At 32.4% G+C, this 22,073-nt stretch overlaps 2 protein-coding genes across 4 annotated transcripts in view; one reads left to right on the forward strand and one right to left on the reverse strand.

The window, feature by feature from the left end:
- LOC108722751 (casein kinase I) overlaps window positions 1-13,122 on the forward strand; it is a 21,792-nt gene extending 8,670 nt beyond the window's left edge. The window contains exons 8-10 of one of the 3 annotated variants that reach the window (XR_001936617.1): window positions 6,807-6,903; window positions 11,348-11,423; window positions 12,074-12,118. Coding sequence is in view for 2 of the 3 variants with exons in the window: in XM_018448032.1 (XP_018303534.1) it covers window positions 6,807-6,903; window positions 12,074-12,143 (167 nt within the window). In the remaining variant the exon portion in view is untranslated. Of the gene's footprint in view, window positions 1-6,806; window positions 6,904-11,347 lie in introns of all 3 variants that reach the window. The other 2 variants (XM_018448032.1, XM_018448033.1) reach the window with 2 other exon arrangements.
- A 7,354-nt stretch (window positions 13,123-20,476) lies between these two features.
- LOC108722752 (L-xylulose reductase) overlaps window positions 20,477-22,073 on the reverse strand; it is a 12,282-nt gene continuing 10,685 nt past the window's right edge. The window contains exon 4 of the mRNA XM_018448034.1: window positions 20,477-20,771. Within this exon, the coding sequence (XP_018303536.1) occupies window positions 20,668-20,771 (104 nt within the window). The 3' untranslated portion in view covers window positions 20,477-20,667. The remainder of the gene's footprint in view (window positions 20,772-22,073) is intronic.

Here is a 22,073-nt window from a genome sequence, read left to right on the forward strand (position 1 = left end):
GAGTCTTGATTCCTCGCAAAAGTTGACGAAAAAGTCCATTGATTTAATGGCGGCGAGCAAAGAACGTAAACGGCCTAGTTTCTTTCAAAGAGTTGGTAGAAGTTTGCATTTTTTACTCAGGGAGCGCGAGAAACATCAGGATTTCTTAAAACGAGAAGAATGCTCGATTAACAATCAGTATCCTCAGTCCGATCAGGAAAAGTGCGAATATTTTTTACAGAGGTATCAGAAAGATGTTGATTTTTTTGAACGTGTACCAAGCGCGTTAACTGATCGTGCTCCCGTCCAGTCAAATCTCGGTTCTTTCGATGAGGCAAATATTGCCTTTATTCAAAATTTTATTGGTCATTCTAAAAACATGAAGCTTAAGGAGAGTACATTTCGTATGACGGCAGATTCGAATAATCTTTTAAACACAAATATTGCGGAAAGGAATATAAGACAGAATAATTTAGGCGCAAGCGAACCATCAGTGCAATCCGATAATCTTACTAATGCTGCTGAACTGGTGCAATCGAGACTTTTAGATCCTGTCGCAAGTGTCGCTACGCAAGAAACCGTGAGTGGCAATAAAGACAGCTTAGAGATTGGATATTCCACTAGCCATCTTGGTAGACTGTACTTACAGAATCTGCAGCACGTAGGTTGTACGGACGGTTTGCAATCTCTGGAGAACGCCACCGAAGCGGAGAAACGTGATCGCTATATAGAATGGATAATCAGAGACGATCTGGACGCAGTGAGCGTCACGAAATCTAACGATTATCTGGCTCATGGTAAACCACAGGGTAACTTGGATATTCTTAAGGGTATTCTTCTCGATATTTTCGTCTGTTGTATTTAAAAACGGATAGGTTTTACAGACTCTCTGAAAAACAACGCATTCTCTTACATCACGTACTAAGCGATCTCTTATATACTCGGCATTAAACTATGCCAAGATTTCGATAATCAAGAAGCGAAATATGTTCTACGAAAAAGATAATAATTTTCATACTGAGTATTTTGCGTAATCTTATATGGGATGATAAAGTTTAGTCACAAATTTTGCATTTATTAATTCATTAGTAACGTATATTTACAAAAAACAAAAACTGTTATTTTATTATATACCAAAAATTAACATGCAAGAGCTATTTTTAGCTTTGATATAAATTTCAAGGTGGTACGAGAATGCATTAACGATGGACGTGCATCTTTTTATTACGGATAACCACTTCTCGGAAGACAAACCACCGAGAATATTTTTGACATCTTTGTTATCAATCACCGAGAGTATATTTGCCACCGCCGTTTGGAGCTGGCGTTAAAAACTGTAGGTCCCGTATATTAGTAGATATATGTATTGTGTGTGTGCGCGTGCGTGCGTGCGTGCGTGCATGCGCGGGTGCGCGTGTGCGTGTGTGGGTCCCTTAGGTTGAGGGTTGAACATTAGGTTAACAATCTAATTTCGGAAAAATCATTGTTTCGAAAACTCATTTTCAGATGGAAGGCTCGATTTGGACTGTAATGTCATATAAGTAGAATCTTTATCATAACAATCTCTTTTAATGAGCTGTTCGAAATTTCGGCGTTAAAAAATGTAATTATAATTATATATATCAGTACTACATGTAAAAGAAATCATGTCGCTGAAAGACGATAGATGAGAGAGGGGAGGAGAGAGAGAGAGAGAGAGAGAGAGAGAGAGAGAGAGAGAGAGCTAAAGATTGCACTATTGGTTGCTTGGGAAAATTTTGCCGTGGAAAGTCATTATTGATTTTTCTGGCGTTTCTGAAGCGCCTTAAAATATAAAGTATCATTCAAAGCTGAAGGTGATAATTTTAAACGTGTTATTATTATTTATATATTTATAATTATTTTTTTATATTTAATAAGATATAACTACCGCTCCAAAGTTTTTTTTAATATACGTTACTAATGATTTAATAAATACAAAACTTTGTGATCAAACTTTTTTATCATCCTGTATATATATATATGTATATATTTATTTTCATACACTACTATATAACAATATTTATAATGGATACATTTGTATTCTCTACACTGCCGAATTATTAATGCACATTGAAATCTTGGCCGTTTTCGAACAAACACGATTGCCTTAAACCCCAAATAATAGTGAAATCAATTAGATCGGATTGTAATGCCGACACAAAATGTTTGAAGAGAGAATGAGAATTTTTTTAACTATACATATATAGCGTACGTATAAGCATATGTGACTTGATAATTTTATATACTTGCGACTTCACACAGGATCGATGTGCTCGTTAACTCTTGAGAAGCGTGTCGCAAGATTTTAATGCGCGTATTCTTGTCGCATATGATATTATGTGACAAGATTGATTTTGTTTTTGTCTTTATTATTTCTACTCCACGGTTGATAATATCCACATACCAAATTACAATAATTAATATATATTAGCACTGCCACAAATGCAATTGTAGTAACAGTATAATGAAATAAGATACCATCAGAAAAAAAGAAGAAAATAAGAATTTCATTTTCATATAGGAATATTTAAATTATTTTAACAAAAAAAAAATTATTATATTTAAAATTATTTTTGACAATCTTTTTACAGTTGTATATACATCAAATGTGTTTTTTATAGTTAATTTCTTTTACGATCGTTGCTATATATAATATGCACATTTTACGTTTTTTTTTTACTTTTAATACGTTAGTAGATTTTATTACCGTAAAATGTTTCTTTGCATCTTGTTCTCGTCTTGGATTATATATTTTCGGATCATCGTGTATTATTTAGCAAAATTCATTTGATTTTTAAAGTAGTTTTGATAGCAAAACAAACCAAATTACGCGCAGCACAGGTTAGAAACTAGTGATAATATATTGGAATACATGGCTTTAATGATTTTTCATAATTTATTTATTCTTACGCTTTGATGATCTTTTGATTATTTAGACTGACCTAAAGTTAATAGACTGACAACATTTATCATGCAAAGTTTGTTCACAGTGTCATAGATGATCATTTTTATAATACAATATATTTGATTCATTCTCTAAATTCTTCTTTTTCCTTTTTTTATTTTTTTATTTGATATTTAAAACTTTACAATGCCGTCCTGTAACATCAAAGTACAGAAAAATTAATGTTATATGTAAACTACTTTTTTGTTTATCAATTCTAGTTCTTTTAAATATGTAATATAATTACTTTTCATACAAGTAATTGCAATATCTTGTCATAAAATCTACGATGCTGTACAATCAAATGATAAAAATTAACTAATATCTTTTACAGTTCCTTTCAAGTTCTGCTTAGGTTATGTTCTGCTTTCTCTTTATATATTTATAAATTTAAGAGTGGATAAGATAAAAAGATAGTTATTAATGACATTTTGTCGGCTAATCCTACGTTTTCTTATTCTAATTTTACATTGTTTTGACAAACATAACAGTAAAAACCAAATGTTTATCAACTAACTCATTTAATAGCTATTTTGTATATTATGTTAAAAATAGCAATCAATGATATCGCATTCTCGCAGAAAAAGTGACGCAAGTCGAAATTTTTTAAATTTTGTAGTATGTACGAATTACGTTCTAAATATTTCGGCCTTTAATTAATGACAAGTTGAATATTTTCCTAATAAAACAAATCAGAAGAAGGATAGTTTTTAGGAATAACGTAACACTGATAACACCATAACAAAGTTAATACCTATATTACTTCTAGAGAACTTGAAACAAGGAATTTGTGATTTGCTCTAAATTAACTTATGTTTAATACTATAGTAAATAATTTAAAAATACGCTATTTTCTTTCCTTTTAAAGAATTTTATATTTTTTATTTGTGTCACTTTTCTTGCAAGTGTACGATGTGTGACTACTATTTTTTTAATATATACATATTGAAAAAGTATATACATATATATATAATTTTATACATATACATATGTATAACCTCACTATATAAGCAATGAAAAATGATCTGAAAATTATTAATTAATTATTTTCATATGTGATTAGAGGTCTCATGACTGATTTTTTTGTTGTATCCAAAATATCGAATATTTGCAATTTGTTGCTCATTAATAATAAAAATTCAAGTATAGAGCGTTAAATGTGTTCTCTATAATTTGTAGAAGAATAAGCATGAAATGTACTGCGTTCGATACCATGAACAAAAATCATCGCGTATTTGTTTTGCTCGCATTGAACGTGTTGTTAATTATAATTAGCATTTAAAAGAAAACAATGTTGTGTTCTTTTATTTTAGTCATTGATATTTTCATCATTTAATCAATTGTATTCTGCAACGATTGTGAAGTTTCGATCAATTCTCTTACTCAATAATTAATCAAACATATTACGTATTACGTATTAGTTTTTAATATATTTAACGATACGTTCTGGTGAAATGGAAGAAGTAGTCTAACGGTTGATGACTCGATGAGCTTTCACAATTTAGTAGCCTGACTTCTTTTTTGTTATTAAATGCCCCACATAACATATGTATGCCACAAGAGAGCGTCTAAAGACGCGAAAAGGTTACCAAAGCTTAGATAGGGAAGATAAAGTCTAGTTTGTTACTTATCCATGTTCATTGTAATCTCGAGGGAAACTTTGGTTTTCATTAGGCGTAACAATCGAGTGAGATTTATCGTTATTAATATCTCGTAACGACACTGCCAACTTCTTCCTATGCACTAGATCATCAGGGACGTTGTTTTTATTGTCCATTCTCTCTATTTTTCTTTATTCGTCTAGCATGTTTTCATATCATATATCTATCTGTAATCAGTCTGTTTTTTTATTGATAATAATGATGATGATGATGATGATAATGAAGAAAAAAGTAGCAAATAAATGTTTTTCCATTCAAGGACTGGTCTCTTTATTTATCTCACCACATGACATTGTCGATTATCCTTGTCAAAATTATTTCTCACTTGGCTTGAATGGAAAAACCCAACCGCGAATAACTTGCAGATGTTGGTTCTCGAAATCGTATACATACGATGAAAGAAAAAGAGAAGAGAGAAAAATCTACTTTTCATCTATAAGTTTTGGATTTGTCGCATCATCTATCTTCACGAAAACGTGCCATTTCCTTATTTTGATTTATTTTTTAAAATTGTTCTTATTTGTTCGGTTACTTTTCTTTTTTTATTATAATAATTAATTTTTCCATTTCAATTGCCAAGAGTGAAAGATTATCCATCGTTTCCTGCGTCGCCCGATTGATATCGAGTTTTTTAAGCATATGACATTTTGAAACATGATGCATCAATCTGACGAACATCCTACATACGATTAAAAATAAGACTCGATCCTCTCTCTCTCTCTCTCTCTCTCTCTCTCTCTCTCTCTCTCTCTCTCAGTTTATCTTATTTCGTTTATTATAATACTATTTGTTGTTTTGAAAGATTACAACAATATTTAAAAAGTGATGATAAATTTTTAATAAAATCTAAAATAATATATCCCTTGAACAGAGTACCATATACACGATACAAATTTTGGTGAAGTAAAAAAATTATAAAATTGCTATTTTATAATTAAAACAAACATATGTTTAAAATATCAGGCTATATAATCAAAAACTATTTAAAAATGTATATTATGATCACTTATTAAGAAAGATTGCAATAACAATTAAGAAGTATGTTGGATTTTGTCAGTTTACATGAATTTATGTAGAATAGTATTTTAATTTCAGAAATTTAAATTTGTATATCATTGTCATTACTATCATTATATTCACATTGAATATATTTACAATTCTGTGCTATAAATACAAACAAAACTATTGCATATCTAAATCGATAATGAAAATTAAATACAACAGTCAAACGATTATAATTTTGTAATGCGGCAATACTATTTTAGGTTCAAACCCACACTCGCTTAGGTTGTTGTTACGGTTTTTTAATGTAAATTATGTTGTCTCTCGAAAAAAGTCTTAGATTGCAGATTGACATATGGTGGGTATAACATACAATATACGTACTGTGAAAAACGTGTGTTTTGCAATGTATAACGAGTGCTCTTCTCTACGATTGTTTTCTTCTTCCTACCTCCTATTTTTTTCTTCGAATTATCGATCAATTATTTGCACGATTGAATGTACTGACCAAAATGTGTCGGCGAGTTTATAAGAGAGCCGAGTTTTGTAATTTTTTTTTGAAAAACTTTTAAACAAATATTGCTGCTCCCTTATCATTGCTTTTGGATTTGTGTATAAATCCTGCTGTGTGTGTGTCGAGAGGCGGTAGGAAGCTTTCATGTGTATACATTATTTATACATACAGTGAATGGAAAAAATTTTATTAAAAAACCTTATAGTAAATAAATAAACATTAATGAGCAATTTTATATAACGAAACGTTCTGTGCTAATATAAACAAAAGAGCTTTGTGTGTTCTTAAAAGCTAAACTGTCTAAACTGTTTGAATACTTTTTGCGCGTCCAAATAATACAATTTTTTATTTTCATTTATTTTTAAGATAACATTTTTATTATTACATATCTTTTTAGATAAAATAATTTACATAAATATACAATCCATCTTATTGTTTGTTAATAAATTTCTAATTAAAGTTTACTTTTAAAAAATAAGATTTTTTAAAAAGATATGGAAATACTTTTTGAACTCATGTATAAAATTGTATGTATAAATATGTATATGGAGACTATAAAAGCGAGTTTTACGAAACAGCAGGGTAACAGTGAGTTGACGATACGAAAGAATATAAAACACGATTGTTGGTTGAACTTTTTGTGCGGTTTTTCATGCATTATGTTTTTTCTGATGATCTCTTTCAGCATCAGGTGCGGGTGGACAAGAGCGAAGGGTCAGCATGCGGTTGCACCGTAGGGATACACTACTAGCTGCTGCAGGAGAAATGCAGCCCAAGTCCAAGTGAGTTGCTACACAATATAGAACGACTAAATCCGCTAAACGACTGGGTATAACTTGCTCTACTGAAATCCGCGGACATTTTCGAAGAATATGTAAGCTTGCACAGACAATAAACTATTTCGAGAAACGTTAGTTATTTTGGTTGTAATTAGTGTAATACAGATAATAGGAAAATTTTGACATTAGAATAGATAACATGCAAGACTTTTTTTATCATTATATATTTGAAATGATACTAAAGTAGGTCGCTGAATTTTGTAATTTTCTACGATCAATTTGAATTTGAGTTTTTCTTGTCGAAATATCAATATCCCTTGGGATTATAATTTTTAACAATAGAAATATATAATAAAATTTGAATATTTCCGTCTCTCTCTCTCTCTCTCTCTCTCTCTCTCTTTCTCTCTCTTTTTTAAGTAAGCTTCAGATTTTTACTTTGTTTAGTTTTTGAAATGTTAGCTATCAACTGAATAATTAAAAAAGAAAGGAAAATCGACTCCAGATTAGTTACAAATACGCTGCAAATTTTTGGCGACTTATTTTAAAATCACTTCATATATATAGAATTTTTCACATCAATAAATGTTTAGAGCTTGTTACACTCTCGTTTTTGGTTGCATGAACATTGCACATTTGGGGACAAAAATTACATTTTAAGCCTGTTTTCGATTCTACTTATATTTGTATATCGAGCTCCTGTGTGGCTATGATACTAAAGGTGACCCTATACAGTCAATAATACTTATCAATAATACTGACAATATACATCAATATTTTTAGTATTTTACAACCTTATCCGATCAATATTATTAACAATATATCTCACTATAATTTTACGTACACTATCTATTGCACTGTGATATATATATATATATATATACTGTAACAGGATCCTAATAAATACTGATGCTCCAGATTCATTATCAGTACTCTATGTCAATCCATCAATTACACGGCACCCTTAATCGGGTTAGTTTCATAACGGATGTTATTAAACTCGATTAAGAGTGCCATGTAAATGTAGTCAATATTATTAACCGTGTTAGGGTACCTTAAGTATGTGTAAATTTATAATGTATTAATGATGGTGTAAGCTCTATTTTTCAATTTTATCACTACATATTTATAGCTCTTATCAAATTTCACGATTTATTGGTGCGTGATGAAAAACCGATTTTAAGATTGCCATTTGTGTTATGCTTGTGCAAACGCTAGATCATGTATTCGGTACGCGTTAGTTGAATGGAAGCTTAATTTTGGTAGGAAGATGGTGTCGCAATACCGTGGCATGGTAACTTTAATTAATTATTTAATTAATTATGTTAATTAAGGATAAATGGAGATTGAAGAAGATGGAGGGATACATTTTGTCATTTGGAAAGAATTCTCAATGTGCACATTTCGTATACAGGATGTCTCGTCATATTATTTTTTAATGATATATTCTTTAGAACAAATGATAATAATTCTTTGAATTACAAATGACTGAATATTATTTATTTTTTCGCAGATTTAATTTTGTAAAGGTGTAAGTAGATAACACACCTTACTTTTTACATAATTTCCAGACTAGTTATAAAAGTATTTAAAGTTAAAAAGTGACAACCTCCGAAATGAGTGTATCATAATATTTTTGCTCCAAAGGATTGTTTAAAAAATTATTAAAATATGTCCATGACGTAGTATGAAGACATCCTATATATGCCACTAATATATGACGAATATTAAATAAAAAAAACCATCAAGAATATATTCACTCATGTCTACCTTATATACAAGTATTCTCTCCAAATGAAAATCAGAAGTTACTATTACTATTGCTTGCTGTCGATTGCACTTTCATAATACAAGATGTTCCGGAAAATGTGATTACCTCTCACGAGCATGCAGATGAAAAAGATTTAAAATAATCACATAAATTCCTATAATTTTTTTTTGTGATGCCGAGATACTTAGTACCTCTAATTGTAAGTTAATATCTGAAGAGTGTATGTTTCTTAAATATATAATTTATAATAATTATTTCCATTTTAAGTAAAGATTTTTTAAATAGTGCGATAGATTTGTTGATACTATCAGAGAACCAGAAGCGATCTACTTTTAAGTCACCTAAATTTTTTAATATCTGTATATATATAGAATGTTTGATAAATAACGATGAATCTTTCGCACAGGGATGAACTAAATTGAGAAGAAAAGTTTTCTATCATTTTCCAATTTTCGCAATAGTTAACAAGATATTAATTACTAAAAATTGTCGAAAATTGGTCTTCAATAATTTTTTTACTCAAATATTATCAACTTTACAGAAAAACTGCAAGAGACAAAAATTGTTTATTTTTTTCTCATAGAGTTCTAAGAATTTTTTCAGAATTTTTTATCAACTTTTTAGTACTGTATTTTCTTATTTTTACCAACATGAGAAAATACGGTATTAAAAAATTCTGAAAAAATTCTTAGAACTCTATGAGAAAAAAATAAACAATTTTTGTCTCTTGCAGTTTTTCTGTAAAGTTGATAATATTTGAGTAAAAAAATTATTGAAGATCAATTTTCGACAATTTTTAGTAATTAATATCTTGTTAACTATTGTGAAAATTGTAAAATGATAGAGGATTTTTCTTCTCAGTTTAGTCCATTCTGTTCCTGCGCGAAAGATTTATCGTTACTTATCAAACATCCCGTATATAGGTACTTATATATTTTTTTTAAAGATTTCTCACATCTTTTTGAAAAAAAGATAGTCTTTTTTTATTTTGATAAAATTATTTTTGAAAAAAAACACTTGATCAATAGAGAAGGTACACTTTTATTTATGATGAAATAATAAATTGAATTAGAATTTATTAAAACAAAACAGATTCAGTCGAAATTACAAAAAAATATTCGATATACTCCCATTCCCATGCTCGACAAATCGGCAGACCTGTGTTAGAGTTATAAAAAGGAAGAAATTACCTCTTAAATTGAGCACTTTTTTGCAAGTTTGGCTAAATCTGTTTTGTTTTAATAAATTCTGCATGCTCGTGAGAGATTGTTCAATTATTCCGAAACACCTTATATAATTATTATATTATTTTTAATAAATTATATTAGAATATGATTAACAAACTAATATTAAAAAATATGCAACGCATAATATAATTTCTATTTTGATGAATACATCTCTAATTGCCTGTGGCTTGCGTTGGCCTGGTCTACTATATAATTTTGAGACTATCGCATGTGATTTTGACAAAAAAATAATTTTTAAGTAATTTTCTTGGTTGTTAGATTCAAATCCGATTATACTTGATGTTATTGGGATGCCCAAGCACAAATATTGCACAAAAATATAAAAATTTTTAGTTTTATTTCTCAATGTATGGAACATTATACTTAAAAGAAAGGCATTTTTCATAATAAGCAAAACTTTTATAAATTGTAAATTATCATTTTTTAGTTTAAAAAATTTAAACTATAGAAATCAATGCCTTAAACAGTCTAGCTGGATTTTAAATGCTTGTATGATTCTGTGTGAATTTATATGCTACGTATGTAGTCCTTTGAAACGCGCGTCGACATGATTTTTCGGTCTTGAAACTGTGAAACGCTAACTCTACTAAACTACCGTAGTAATATCAAATTAAATTGATTAGCAATTTAATTCGTGATATTACTGCGGTAGTTTAGTAGAGTTAGCGTTTCAAGACCGAAAAATCATTTCGGCGCGCGTATAATACTTACATACGTAGTATATAAATTCATACAGAATCATACAAGCATTTAAGATCCAGTTAGACCGTTTAAGACATTGATTTCTATAATTTGCGTTATCACATATACTTTCTATAAAATATTATATTGTTAAAAAATTTAATTTGTGATATTCTATCATATCGGTATGTTATGATACTAATGATAGAATTGTAGATATAATATATCTCATGTAGATTAAAAAATATTAAATATGAAAATTAAGATACGAATTAAATGATTCTTAATAAAATTTATTAAAAAATGAGTATTTTTTAAAACGTGTTATATAATATGTTGCTCTCTTAACAATATTCCACTTTCAATCACAATTTTATATAACATAATGAACATCAAATGTTTAAACTTACGATTTTTCATGTTCTACGATTTAGATACACTAGCAAAATGTAAATTTGATATCTGTCGCACAAGTTACATCTCAAGAGTCAGATATTTATTTTTTAAATTGGCTGAAACCAATATTTTTTTTAAATACTTTTAACGTCAATTTAGTGCGTGCTGTGTGGGGGCATCCTTTCGAATAACTGTACATGTAAACGTGCACGTTTTAACGTTTTAAATTTTTTTCAAGCATTCGATACATATCTGTTTTGCAATCTAATTAAAACATAGATACGCAAACCTATTCGGTAATTCGAAATTCAACAAAATTCCGCTTTATGTTCTTTCGTTGACTTTTTTTCAGGTAACCGAAAGCTATCGCACTAATTCTAAATGACAAAAATAGACAAAGAGGGAGCGAAATTCTCTGCTGTGCCACGGTAGAGGACGCCGATCATGAAAAACTCTGATCATGGGAAAAACTTTCATCGTGCGAGCCTTCTCTCCAAGTTCATTCCTCCTCACAAGCTTGTCGGTATCAACAATCAATTTATTCATATCGTAAGAGAATCTTGCGCGAGAGAACTTTGCAATATCAGTATAATTTAGCGAGAAACGAAGAACACAAGTGTTACATTATATCTTTATTCGATAATATCTCTCCGTAAATGTTATCGAAAAAGATTAAATGACAAAACATGTCTTCGGAGGCGAGAGACATGTTAGAAGGAAGAACAATGAATATTTTAATGAAGTTTGTTTCTTCTGAGACTTGCTATTAACATTTATATATTTATACCCTCGCTATAACTACATTGTATTTTATCATGAAGAACAATTAATTTTATTCAGTTTACATCATTGTCATGCTAATGCCAGTCGATTATTCAATCTCACATTACGAAATCGTGGAAAAAAGGAGCCGAGTAAAAGCGAAACTGGGGAGAGTAGATGTAACGAACGAGAGAAGGAGCGCTGGAAAAGAAAAAAAGAGAGAGAGAGAGAGAAAGAGGAGAACCTTTAGCTCATTTATATGGTGAAAACGGTGACGCGCTAATGTCGCTGTTTTGTGTATCTTTTGTTTTGGAAGCGCCAATGCGACGGCAATCGTCCCACCCACTCTGATGGTCAGGCGGGCAAGCGTGCAACACAACAAGTGAATCAGCAGCAGCAATAGCGGATTCATCGTCATCGTAATGACCACCAGCGTCGTTCGTCGGAAGCGGCGACTGGCGATTACCGTTGTCTGCACAACGCTTTCCCATCCATTATCGCGAGCCGGAAGTGAATTTGCGTATGGTATCGCATGGCTATTCGGTGATCGATTTTTCCATATCACGACATCATGAAGATCATCAGTAATAAGACTGGCGCGTGCTGATGATGGTGCCCACGACATATGCGACGTCTGCGAAAGTGCAGACAATGGAAACAACCACGACCGTTCCATGCCAAGTGGACGAAATGAAAGGATAAGAAGAGAGAAACGAGTCGTTGATCCTCAATGCACGTGTTGAAAACGGAAAACAGCGTTGCGGCAAATTATAGTAACAAGATGTGGCTAGCAACGCTCATCGCATCTTAAGACGCAACGAAGCAGCTCCTTATTGTGCGCGGCGTGATTCTCAGGAGATTCGGCAGTCGCGTGAGTCGAGTCTACTAGAACTTCTGTCTTGCAATCGGAACAAGTCCTGTCTGGACAACACCTCTCAACAGCGACGTTGAGGAGGATATAACGACGCTTAAAAATCACCGAACCCCTCGCGTCTTCTGCGCGCAGGATGACGAAACGCGATCGTTTTCTCTTTTTTTTCTTCCGTGACGAATCGCAAATGTACAGTACGCGGTTTCGATGATGGATTCTCGCAGTTGTTCATAATATATAACAGCATGAGCGTACTTCGGACGACACATTCACAGTTTTTACAATAACGTGAATTACGGTCGAGCTGGCCAGCTTTGCTTCCTTTGAATTCGTATCACATAAATGCCATTCACGTGTGTATAAACTACAAAATACTTCGGTACGAGTAAAGCAAATTATATTCATCGAAGTTTGGTAGCGTGATTATAAATCGTTTCCAAAAAAAAAGGTAGCGGCTTTTGTCAGATAGTAACGAAGTGTGAACGCGCGTAACGGAAAACTGTGACGATATATTAAAAATCGTAGTATTCCGTATACGTCATATACATATATAAATATATATATAAATTGTTCTCGACTACAATAGTACATATATTCTATTTGTAAATTTACATGTATCCTCTGTAATTTCTAAAAGCTTAAATTTGTTTAATGTTACGTAAGTCCATCTTAGTGACTTATGTAATTATCTGTTAATGAAATTGACTTGGCGAGATTATCATTCGATTTTCACGAGGCAGCCACGAGAACCAATACAGTTTCGTGCTAATATTATCGTATTCTGCTCCATTTAGCCGAATACGTTTGTATAAATGTAGAATATTTTTTTGTATAAGTCGCAACGTGTACATAAACCAGATGCATCGATAATCGAGAAACTGACATGTGTAAAGCTATCACGAATTTTTGCACAAAATAGAAACGATGTTTTCAAAAGATACGAACGGAGATATAGATCCGTGTTAGTATCGAGAGGATCATGGGGAAAAGCCAATAAATCCAGCCGCAATTACAATTTCGCGTATTTGAAACCACTGAAACATAGTGTAGTCCTAAACTTGGAGTATTATTGCTTCAGCCGGGTCGATGATAAAAATAAGCATCAAAGAATCATCCGTGTCCAAGAGAATAACAAAAAAGTTGCAAAGCATTAAATTTACGAGTTATTTTCCGAGAGAATTTTATCGGAGATGGTATATATGATCTCTTTCTTGGTTTCGCTAAAGCGATTTTGCATCGATTTATAGCACGGTGATAGAACATCAAGATCGTCATTATTTCACTAAGAAGTTCTAGTTAAACGATCATACAGAACGTAGTACAATGGGGCAAGGAGAAAACGGTACATCTAGTTTTTAGGAACAATTCGTTCGGTTGTGTTAGATAATAAGACGAAGAAGAAACACGATTGCGAGTTTCCGAGGAGCGTTTCTATCTTATCGGCATCGATCGGGCGTACTGTACAAGTGGAGTATTATACATGTGACGGATTATGTACGTGTACATCGCCGCGGTTCATATTACCTACCGTTACCGTAATCGTGCGTTCTAAGGAGACGAGAGGTGTACGAAACCAAGCTCGGAAATGGACACAATTAACTCGCCGTCTATATTGACCGACGTGACCTCTCCTCGCTCCGCGACAAACCCACGTGCCCTTCCCTTTTGTACGTCAACAATATTAACTGAGAACGTAAAAACGAACGATTTATCCTTGCTCGGTTCTGCTCACCGTTTTCTCCCCTTATCATTTTTATTTCCTTGGATGAATTAATCTCAAGAGATGAAGATATGACACGTAGCAAATTGCGGTACGTGTAAAGAAAGCGAATATCGGTGAGCATTACCGAGGCTTCATTCTACTAACGTGTGTATGTCCTATGGGTCCCGTGTTTGTAACAAGTGTATGCATGTGTTTGTGTGCTTGTACGTCGATCATGTGCGAAATTTTTGCGCGCGAGTACGCAAAGATGAAGCGATGATGGATCGGGAGGGACAGCGAGTAAGGTACATGCGTGCGTGCAAGCGTACTCTAATGAGAAAGAGAAGAATACCGAGAGAAAATACGTCGCATTTCTCTCTGATCGAGCTCCCATATTCGTATCCTGTTAACGCATCTATAAAGATATATAGCCTCATTTCATATTAGTAAAACAATTACATAGGCAAATAAGATGACGCACGTGATCAAATAAGGTACGAATACGGATCGATGAAGGGACTTGAAGCGTTCGTGTTACCGAGAATTCGTCAAATTCCATCCGTTCCCTCATCGTTCCATCGAAATCTCATCGTCCTTGTCTTCTCCTATTTCGCATTACCCTCCCTTCGCTTCGGTTTTCTTCCTAACGTTGTGACTTACATAATACATCGTACAAGGCACGTTCCATATGAAGAAGAGTGGAGAAAACGAAAAAAAAAACGTGATAAAAAATTATTCGTATAGATATATTATACCGACACCGTGTTTTTCTATGTATCTTTTTTTCTTTTTTTCATAGGGTACTACTACTACCACTACTACTACTATCATATTATTACTATTACTACTACGACTATTACCGTTACAACTATTGCTGCTGCTATTGCTAATTGTTATGTTGTATATCGTATAGTCGAATCCTGAATAGCAACGATCTACTTGAAACGAAGCGACGAGTGAAGGACGAGGATAAAGCGACATATTCGGGCGGCGTACATAATCACGTTTAAGAATACATATTCTTAAAGATTCTCAAGTAAGAAATTGGACATCATACCTTCGATCGACCATATTTTTCAGGAACTATTTAAGATAGAATGAAATAGATCACGCATCTTGAAAAATATAATGGGCCAATCGTATGGTATTCAATCTCTTAAGGATCTCTACATATTCCGATCATTACGTTGTGTACACAAACCTCTTTATTTCCTTTCGCATAGAGTGAGGAGTGTCAAATTAATAAATTAATTGTTTAAAAGAATTCAAAAATCACCGATCGAAACATCTTTCTCATGCTATCGTCTGCGTTATAACAAAACGTTTTGGATAATTTGATACTATTACTTCAAAGTCGGGAGAGACGAAGCAATTAAAAGTCGACGTGAAACATTTCAATTTGAATTTGCATTAATTTTAACTATGTACTGAATCGAAGATAAAAGATGTATGATGTATAAAAATAATCTTACATATATAAACCTTTTAAGGATTAATATCCCAACACTGTCATCTAAAGTAAAAATCTTTGAGTATCATATCAAAACACATGTTTTATTTTTCAAAGATTTTGAAAGAACGTTAACTAGTTTAATAATATTTCTTACTCGTGAAAATTGATGTTTCCATGAAAGAGACTTTTCTATACCCTCGATAACTTTACACAATAATTAAGTCGTTGATCTAACGAAGTTTGATCGATATTTCTTCTCTCAAGTCATCTTTCTCAAACAAATCTCATTTATCGCTCGAGAGAAGTTTCCCGGAGTCAACAATGTTAGTTATCAAACTCATCTCTATATGGAAGGGGGAAATGTTTGTATACTGTCGTCGTATACGTAATCGTTTACTGTTTCCACAAAGTCGAAGCTATAAATAAATCATCGCTTTTTATGCCCGCTTATATGATCCTCTTTCTCTTTGCGGCAGCTAGAAATCTCATAATTATTACTTATTACATACAACTCGTTATCACAAAAGACTTTACTAGTGATAAAACGAAGCGAATTTTACTATCACGTCTCAAAGTAATATCTTGATTGCTAATAAATATAAAAAAATTTTAACATAATTACAATAAAACGATATGACTATTCTATTGTAATTTTGTAAAGTCATCGGAGGGGAGATTTTCCGACTTTCTATTTATAGCATCGATTAATATATCCAAGAATATGTGAACATTATGTACTAGATCAAGAAGATTCTCTGTGCGAATTGTCGCTTTGAAGAGAAAAAAAAACACTGCCAGCGCGAATTCTTGCGTTTACCTGTTTTTGACTGATTGAAGACACGTGCGACGACGATCCGGATTTGTTGCTTCGTCCTCGTAAATTATCACAAATTCGTCGAACGGGAAATCTTCTCAAGATGATCGATGCCACCGCGAAGAGGAGCAGCGATAATTCCTCCCCGCGTTATTTTCTTTTTCTCTTTTTTTTTTTAATTTGCGCGGTTTGCACAAGCGCGAGGTCCAACCGAAGAATGACGGAAATTATAATTGTATAATTCAATTAGAAACTTATATTACAATCATACAATTTCGTTATATAATTTACGTTTTCAGTGCAAGTAAACTAATAACAATTGATTAAAATTTGCATTTGATATAAATTATGCGTTGTTGAGATACAAAATTGTAATTTATTTCTTTTTTTTATTTACATTTCACATTTCTATGATGTTTTCATCACTAAATAATTTGTTTTCCGCATTCTGTGATCGGACCAGTGGCTTTGGACACGAAAGGTATGCAAACTGCGCGAGTGAAAGCTATACAATTATTGAGAGAGAGAGAGAGAGAGCGTGCGTATGTATGTTTTTTTTCGTTGTGCACGATTGTGGATCATAGGTTACGAGTCGTACGCGCTTGTTTGGCCGGCCTAGGGGAGCTTTCGCGAATATGTGCAAATAGATGTAGAACGTTCAGAAAGTCTCAAATGACGGCTCCAATGGCCTCCCTCGGCGATAGGATGTCACGACGACTGCGGCAAGTGTCGATTAAATAAATTCGCGATCGATGTATTTTAAGTGTACTAATTGAAATGTGTATCGAGGCGAATGGTTTGTATATATACAATTATTATTATAATCTATTGAAGCAAGAAGAACATTGATAATATGTGCAAGTGTGCTTGAGGAGAAACGAAACAAAGAAAGCGAGAGTGAAAAAATGAGAGAGAGAGAGAGAGAGAGAGAGAGAGAGAGAGAGAGAGAGAAATTAGATAAAGTGTCCGATAAAGTGTGGCAAAAAGAGCGGCAACACCGAGAACAAATAATAAATACTGTAAAACTGTCTTTGTGTACTATATGATAAAAAAATGACACAACCATACCTATAGAAGCATTTTGATTAGTGAGAGGGGGGAAGAGAGAAAGAGAGAGAGAATGAAGGAAGATATGGTCTGTTTAACACAAGGTGTATAGCCCTGTTTCTCGATTACTTTGCATTTGTACTTCATTCCGTCTTGGCGGAAAAGTGTTAGGAATATAATCGATAGTCGAACGATGAGAATGTTGACCCATATACATCTGCAAGTTTCTTTTTTCTTCCCAGACTCCTCTCGGAATGATTAAGAATCAACAATTTGGATAATCCTCTTTCTGCCCTTAAAATTCCATATATTTTAGTTTTTTTTTCTACCAATGAAAAACATTAACACGTTAAATGCCACGCCGGTCCTTACGAACCGACGCTCAATTTCTTATTTAGGCTACGCCGCCGCGCCGATCTCTGCGTACCGAGGATAAATATTTCATTTAGGCGACGTCAGTCCTTGAGGAATTTAAAGTAAAGGCACAATGCGAGGGAATAGCGATAGGAATAACATGATTTCAACTTATCAGAAATCGGATATATCGGAATACACAGTTTCTGAAATCGTGTTATTCCTATCGCTATCGCTATTCCCTCGCATTGTGTTTTGGGCTTAATAAGTGAAGAATATAATGCTTCATCAAAAATTAATGGATGGTATTAATGGAAAGTGAAACAAATAGGCTCGGCACTTAACGTGTTAATCTATTATTTGGTTCCTAATAATCTGAAATATTTATTCGTTCTACTTTATGATGAAATATTTTAGTTATTCGATTATTGTATGTTAATATTTCAAATTTCAATGTCGCTTGCGTAGTAAATCTTTTGCAATCGGTACAAAATATTGCGGATATGCATGATGTAAATGGGTTAATTTATACACATCTTCGTTGCACTGCGGAGTGCATTTTCCTTTCGTTGTATCTCGCACTTGCTAGATTACGTAAAACACTAACGTTAGTAAACATATATTATTAAAAAATGTAATATATACAAAATTGTCAATATTCGATGATTTATTGTTTTTAGATAAAATATAATATATTATTTATATATATATATATATATATCATTTTTATTTCAAAACGATAAAATATCCAATTTTGACAAAGATTGGCAATGCTGTATCCATAGAATGTTTATTTAATAATATAAAGCAATTACTTTATCACGTTTACGATAAGAGGAAGCGAGAGCGCGAGACAGCGAAAGAACTTTGCTTGTTAATCTATAATAATTTGCGATATTAATGTAAATGAAAGCTAGTAGCGTTAACGTTGTTTGGAAGAAAGATTGCGTTTAGGAAATTTGATCTTTTCGCGTTATTCTGGCTGAAAGTGAAATTAGACGATCAAGGAATGTCTGGAGATAACAAAACGCAATATTGTTACTCGTTTAAGTTTTACCCGGTGGAATTGATTAATAGTGATTACGAGTAAAATGCGTTTTGGTGATAGCAAATTCGTTATCTGTCTCAATGCGTACATGCGAATTTGCTTTAAGAAATAGGTATGTCGCGCGTTCAATCGTTTAAACGTGTCTCGCAATTGATAAAATACAGGTATTATATATTTTAATTAAACTCGTTTTACATTCAACACTTGGTACCGAGATATTTCAATATATACGCAGCAAAGTGTTTCGAAAAGAATTGTATTTGACAAAAATTTCGAACGATCTTTCCACGCTTAAATTTTACTTGGAAAAATCGTGGTCTTTTAATTTGCAATTAAAAATCGGCAATGCCTATGTCAGGTATTTCGATTTATAAAATCAAAGAAAATAAAAATAGAAAGAATCCAATTACGATTGATTCTTGCAATTTACATTCGCGTATATGACTCATCGTCAAATACGTCGTAGTCTTTGATTAGAAAACTTTGTTTCCTTTTATGTAACATTGTGAAATGTAATACAAACACTGCACTATAAGTCTGATATATATTATATAAAGATATTTCTGAATGTAGTATCTTTATATAAGATACTACATTTATTTTTTATTCTTAGCCAACATTAAGTATTGATCGTTACTCAATCGAATGAAAACCATTTTGTTGAAGAAAAGATACATGTAGATGTAAATTATAAATCATTTACGTACGCCACTTAATTTTTTTGTCTGCGACATCTCAATTAAAAAATGTGTATCAATTCGAACAAGCATAATTAACTAACTAGACTTTCAATTAAATTTTTTATAAAATTCGAAATCTGATGTCACACGCGCAATAGTTGATATGGTGTGTGTGCGCGCGCGCGAGCGTGTGTGTGTGTGTGTGTGTGTGCGTGTGAGCGTGTGAGCGTGTGAGAACACATATGTACATATATTTTTTCGGACACCCGTAATTTGAGACACATCTCGATATGCAGAAAAATGTGCAAGCGGCGGGTGAAGAGATAAATTCAATTTGCATTATTTCGTTTAGCATACATATTCTCAGTTTCTCCATCGCGTTATGTTCACCGTAGGAGCAAATTAGGAGCCGAAAGAAAAGCGTTCTTTAGATCGGATGCAGCCACGGCACAGGAGAGCTCGCGAATTATATAATTATACGTACGTGCGTTAGTATTTTGGAGTAGAATATTTTCGAAGATTGCGAGAGAAAGAGACACACACTCGCCAACGTGAGTGGTCTCGCCCGTTCACGGCTTTCTCTGTTGCCGCCTGTTTGTCGAATCTAGTTGACGATGAAGAAGAGAAGAAACAAAGCATTTTTTTAAATTAAACTGAAACAAACGAAACTTGCTTGTTTTTTTGTCAATTTTGATATCTTTTTCATAATCCTTCAATCCTTTTTGATAATCCGATCGAACCTTACGTCAATTAAATATATAACTATATTGCAATAATCTTTATTAGTCCTTTTATTAGCAGCGTATAAATTGTATCATTCATAACAAGGTAATTACTATCATTTACAGCATAACTTCCACAAATATTGAATTTTGGAAATGGAGATTACTGTACCTGTAGTAATAGAATATTTTTTTCTTTTTTAAAGATGATAATTTTGTTTATCCAACTAAGAAACCACCGTCGATGGGCAAGCAGGCGCCATTGATCATGGAACTTCGGTCGCTTAATAAATATATAACAGGATCCACTACCTCATCGACATCTACAACATCATATTTTGAACCGATTAAACAAACCGTTTACTTTTTTTTATAACTACCGTTCACAAAATATAACGTTAGATGTAATAGTTCGAATTTTTATAAACTAACGAAAAAATAAAATAAGTTCTATATATAATATCTTATAGGACTGTATACATGATAACACAAACTATAGAAATCAATGCCTTAAACGGTCTAGCTCAATTATTTACAGATTTAATATATTACTCAGCATTAAGATTGTTCTAAGATGCAAAAAAGCATTAAATTATTAAATTGCTAGTCAGGAGCGTTTATAATGGCCGTAACCGTATGCCGTATGCCGAAATCTGTGAGAATTGACTAATCACAGTCAAGTAGGGAAAACCGAGGTGGGTTGAAACAATTTTTGTATTATATTTTTCGTCATAACTATCTCAAATTTGGGTATGTGAAGTTAGCACCCCAACTATAGTACTCAGGAGTTCTGATTAGAGTTCCCGTTTCTTTTTGACGAGACAAAGAGTTCTATATAATTTATAACAAGAGTTCCGCTTAATAACTATTTTTAAATAAATTTAAAAAATGGGGTGCTAACTTCTTATCGAAAATCGAGTTCCAACAGTTCTGGGCGGCCCAATAGCTTCATTTCGTGAATACCTAGAGTTCCTGATAGATAAAAAAAAGTTTTGAAAAATAAAAAAAAAATTACAAATTTTTGAAAAATCAATTTTTAGATTCAATAGTTCTGAATAGAGTTCCTGCTTCCTTTCAACGATACGAAGAGTTCTCTGTACTTTTTAACTCGAGATTCCCTTAATAACAATTTTTAAACAATTTTTAAAAAATGGGGTGCTAACTTTTTACCGAAATTCGAGCTCGAATAGTTCTGAGCAGCTTAATAGCTTTATTTTGTGAATACCTGGAGTTCCTGATACATAAAAAACAATTTTGACATACAACAAAATTTATAAAAAAAAATTAAAAAATTTTTTTTTAATTTTTTTATACAATAGTTCTGTCACATGTTAATTGTTATTCTGTCTATTTCGAAGAGTTCTAAGCGATTAAAATCAACACAGACCCAAAAATAAAAGAGATATGTACTTAAAACAAAATTTGAAAAATTGATTGCAAAAGCACATATCTCCTTATGTAGCAATCCAATCGCATTTTCACCTAATACTTTTCGTTAGGGCTCGTCGAGAACTGCTCAGAACGCCGATCAGAACTACTCAGTACTCTCAAAAAATTTTCGACGTCGGACTTAGAAAATTTTCGACGATAGAGTTCAAATGTTCCCATATCTCGAAAACCGTTGG

This window comes from Mycetomoellerius zeteki, unplaced genomic scaffold (genome assembly GCF_001594055.1).
Source record: "Mycetomoellerius zeteki isolate Tzet28-1 unplaced genomic scaffold, Tzet1.0 scaffold216, whole genome shotgun sequence".
NCBI classification, from domain to species: Eukaryota; Metazoa; Arthropoda; class Insecta; order Hymenoptera; family Formicidae; genus Mycetomoellerius; species Mycetomoellerius zeteki.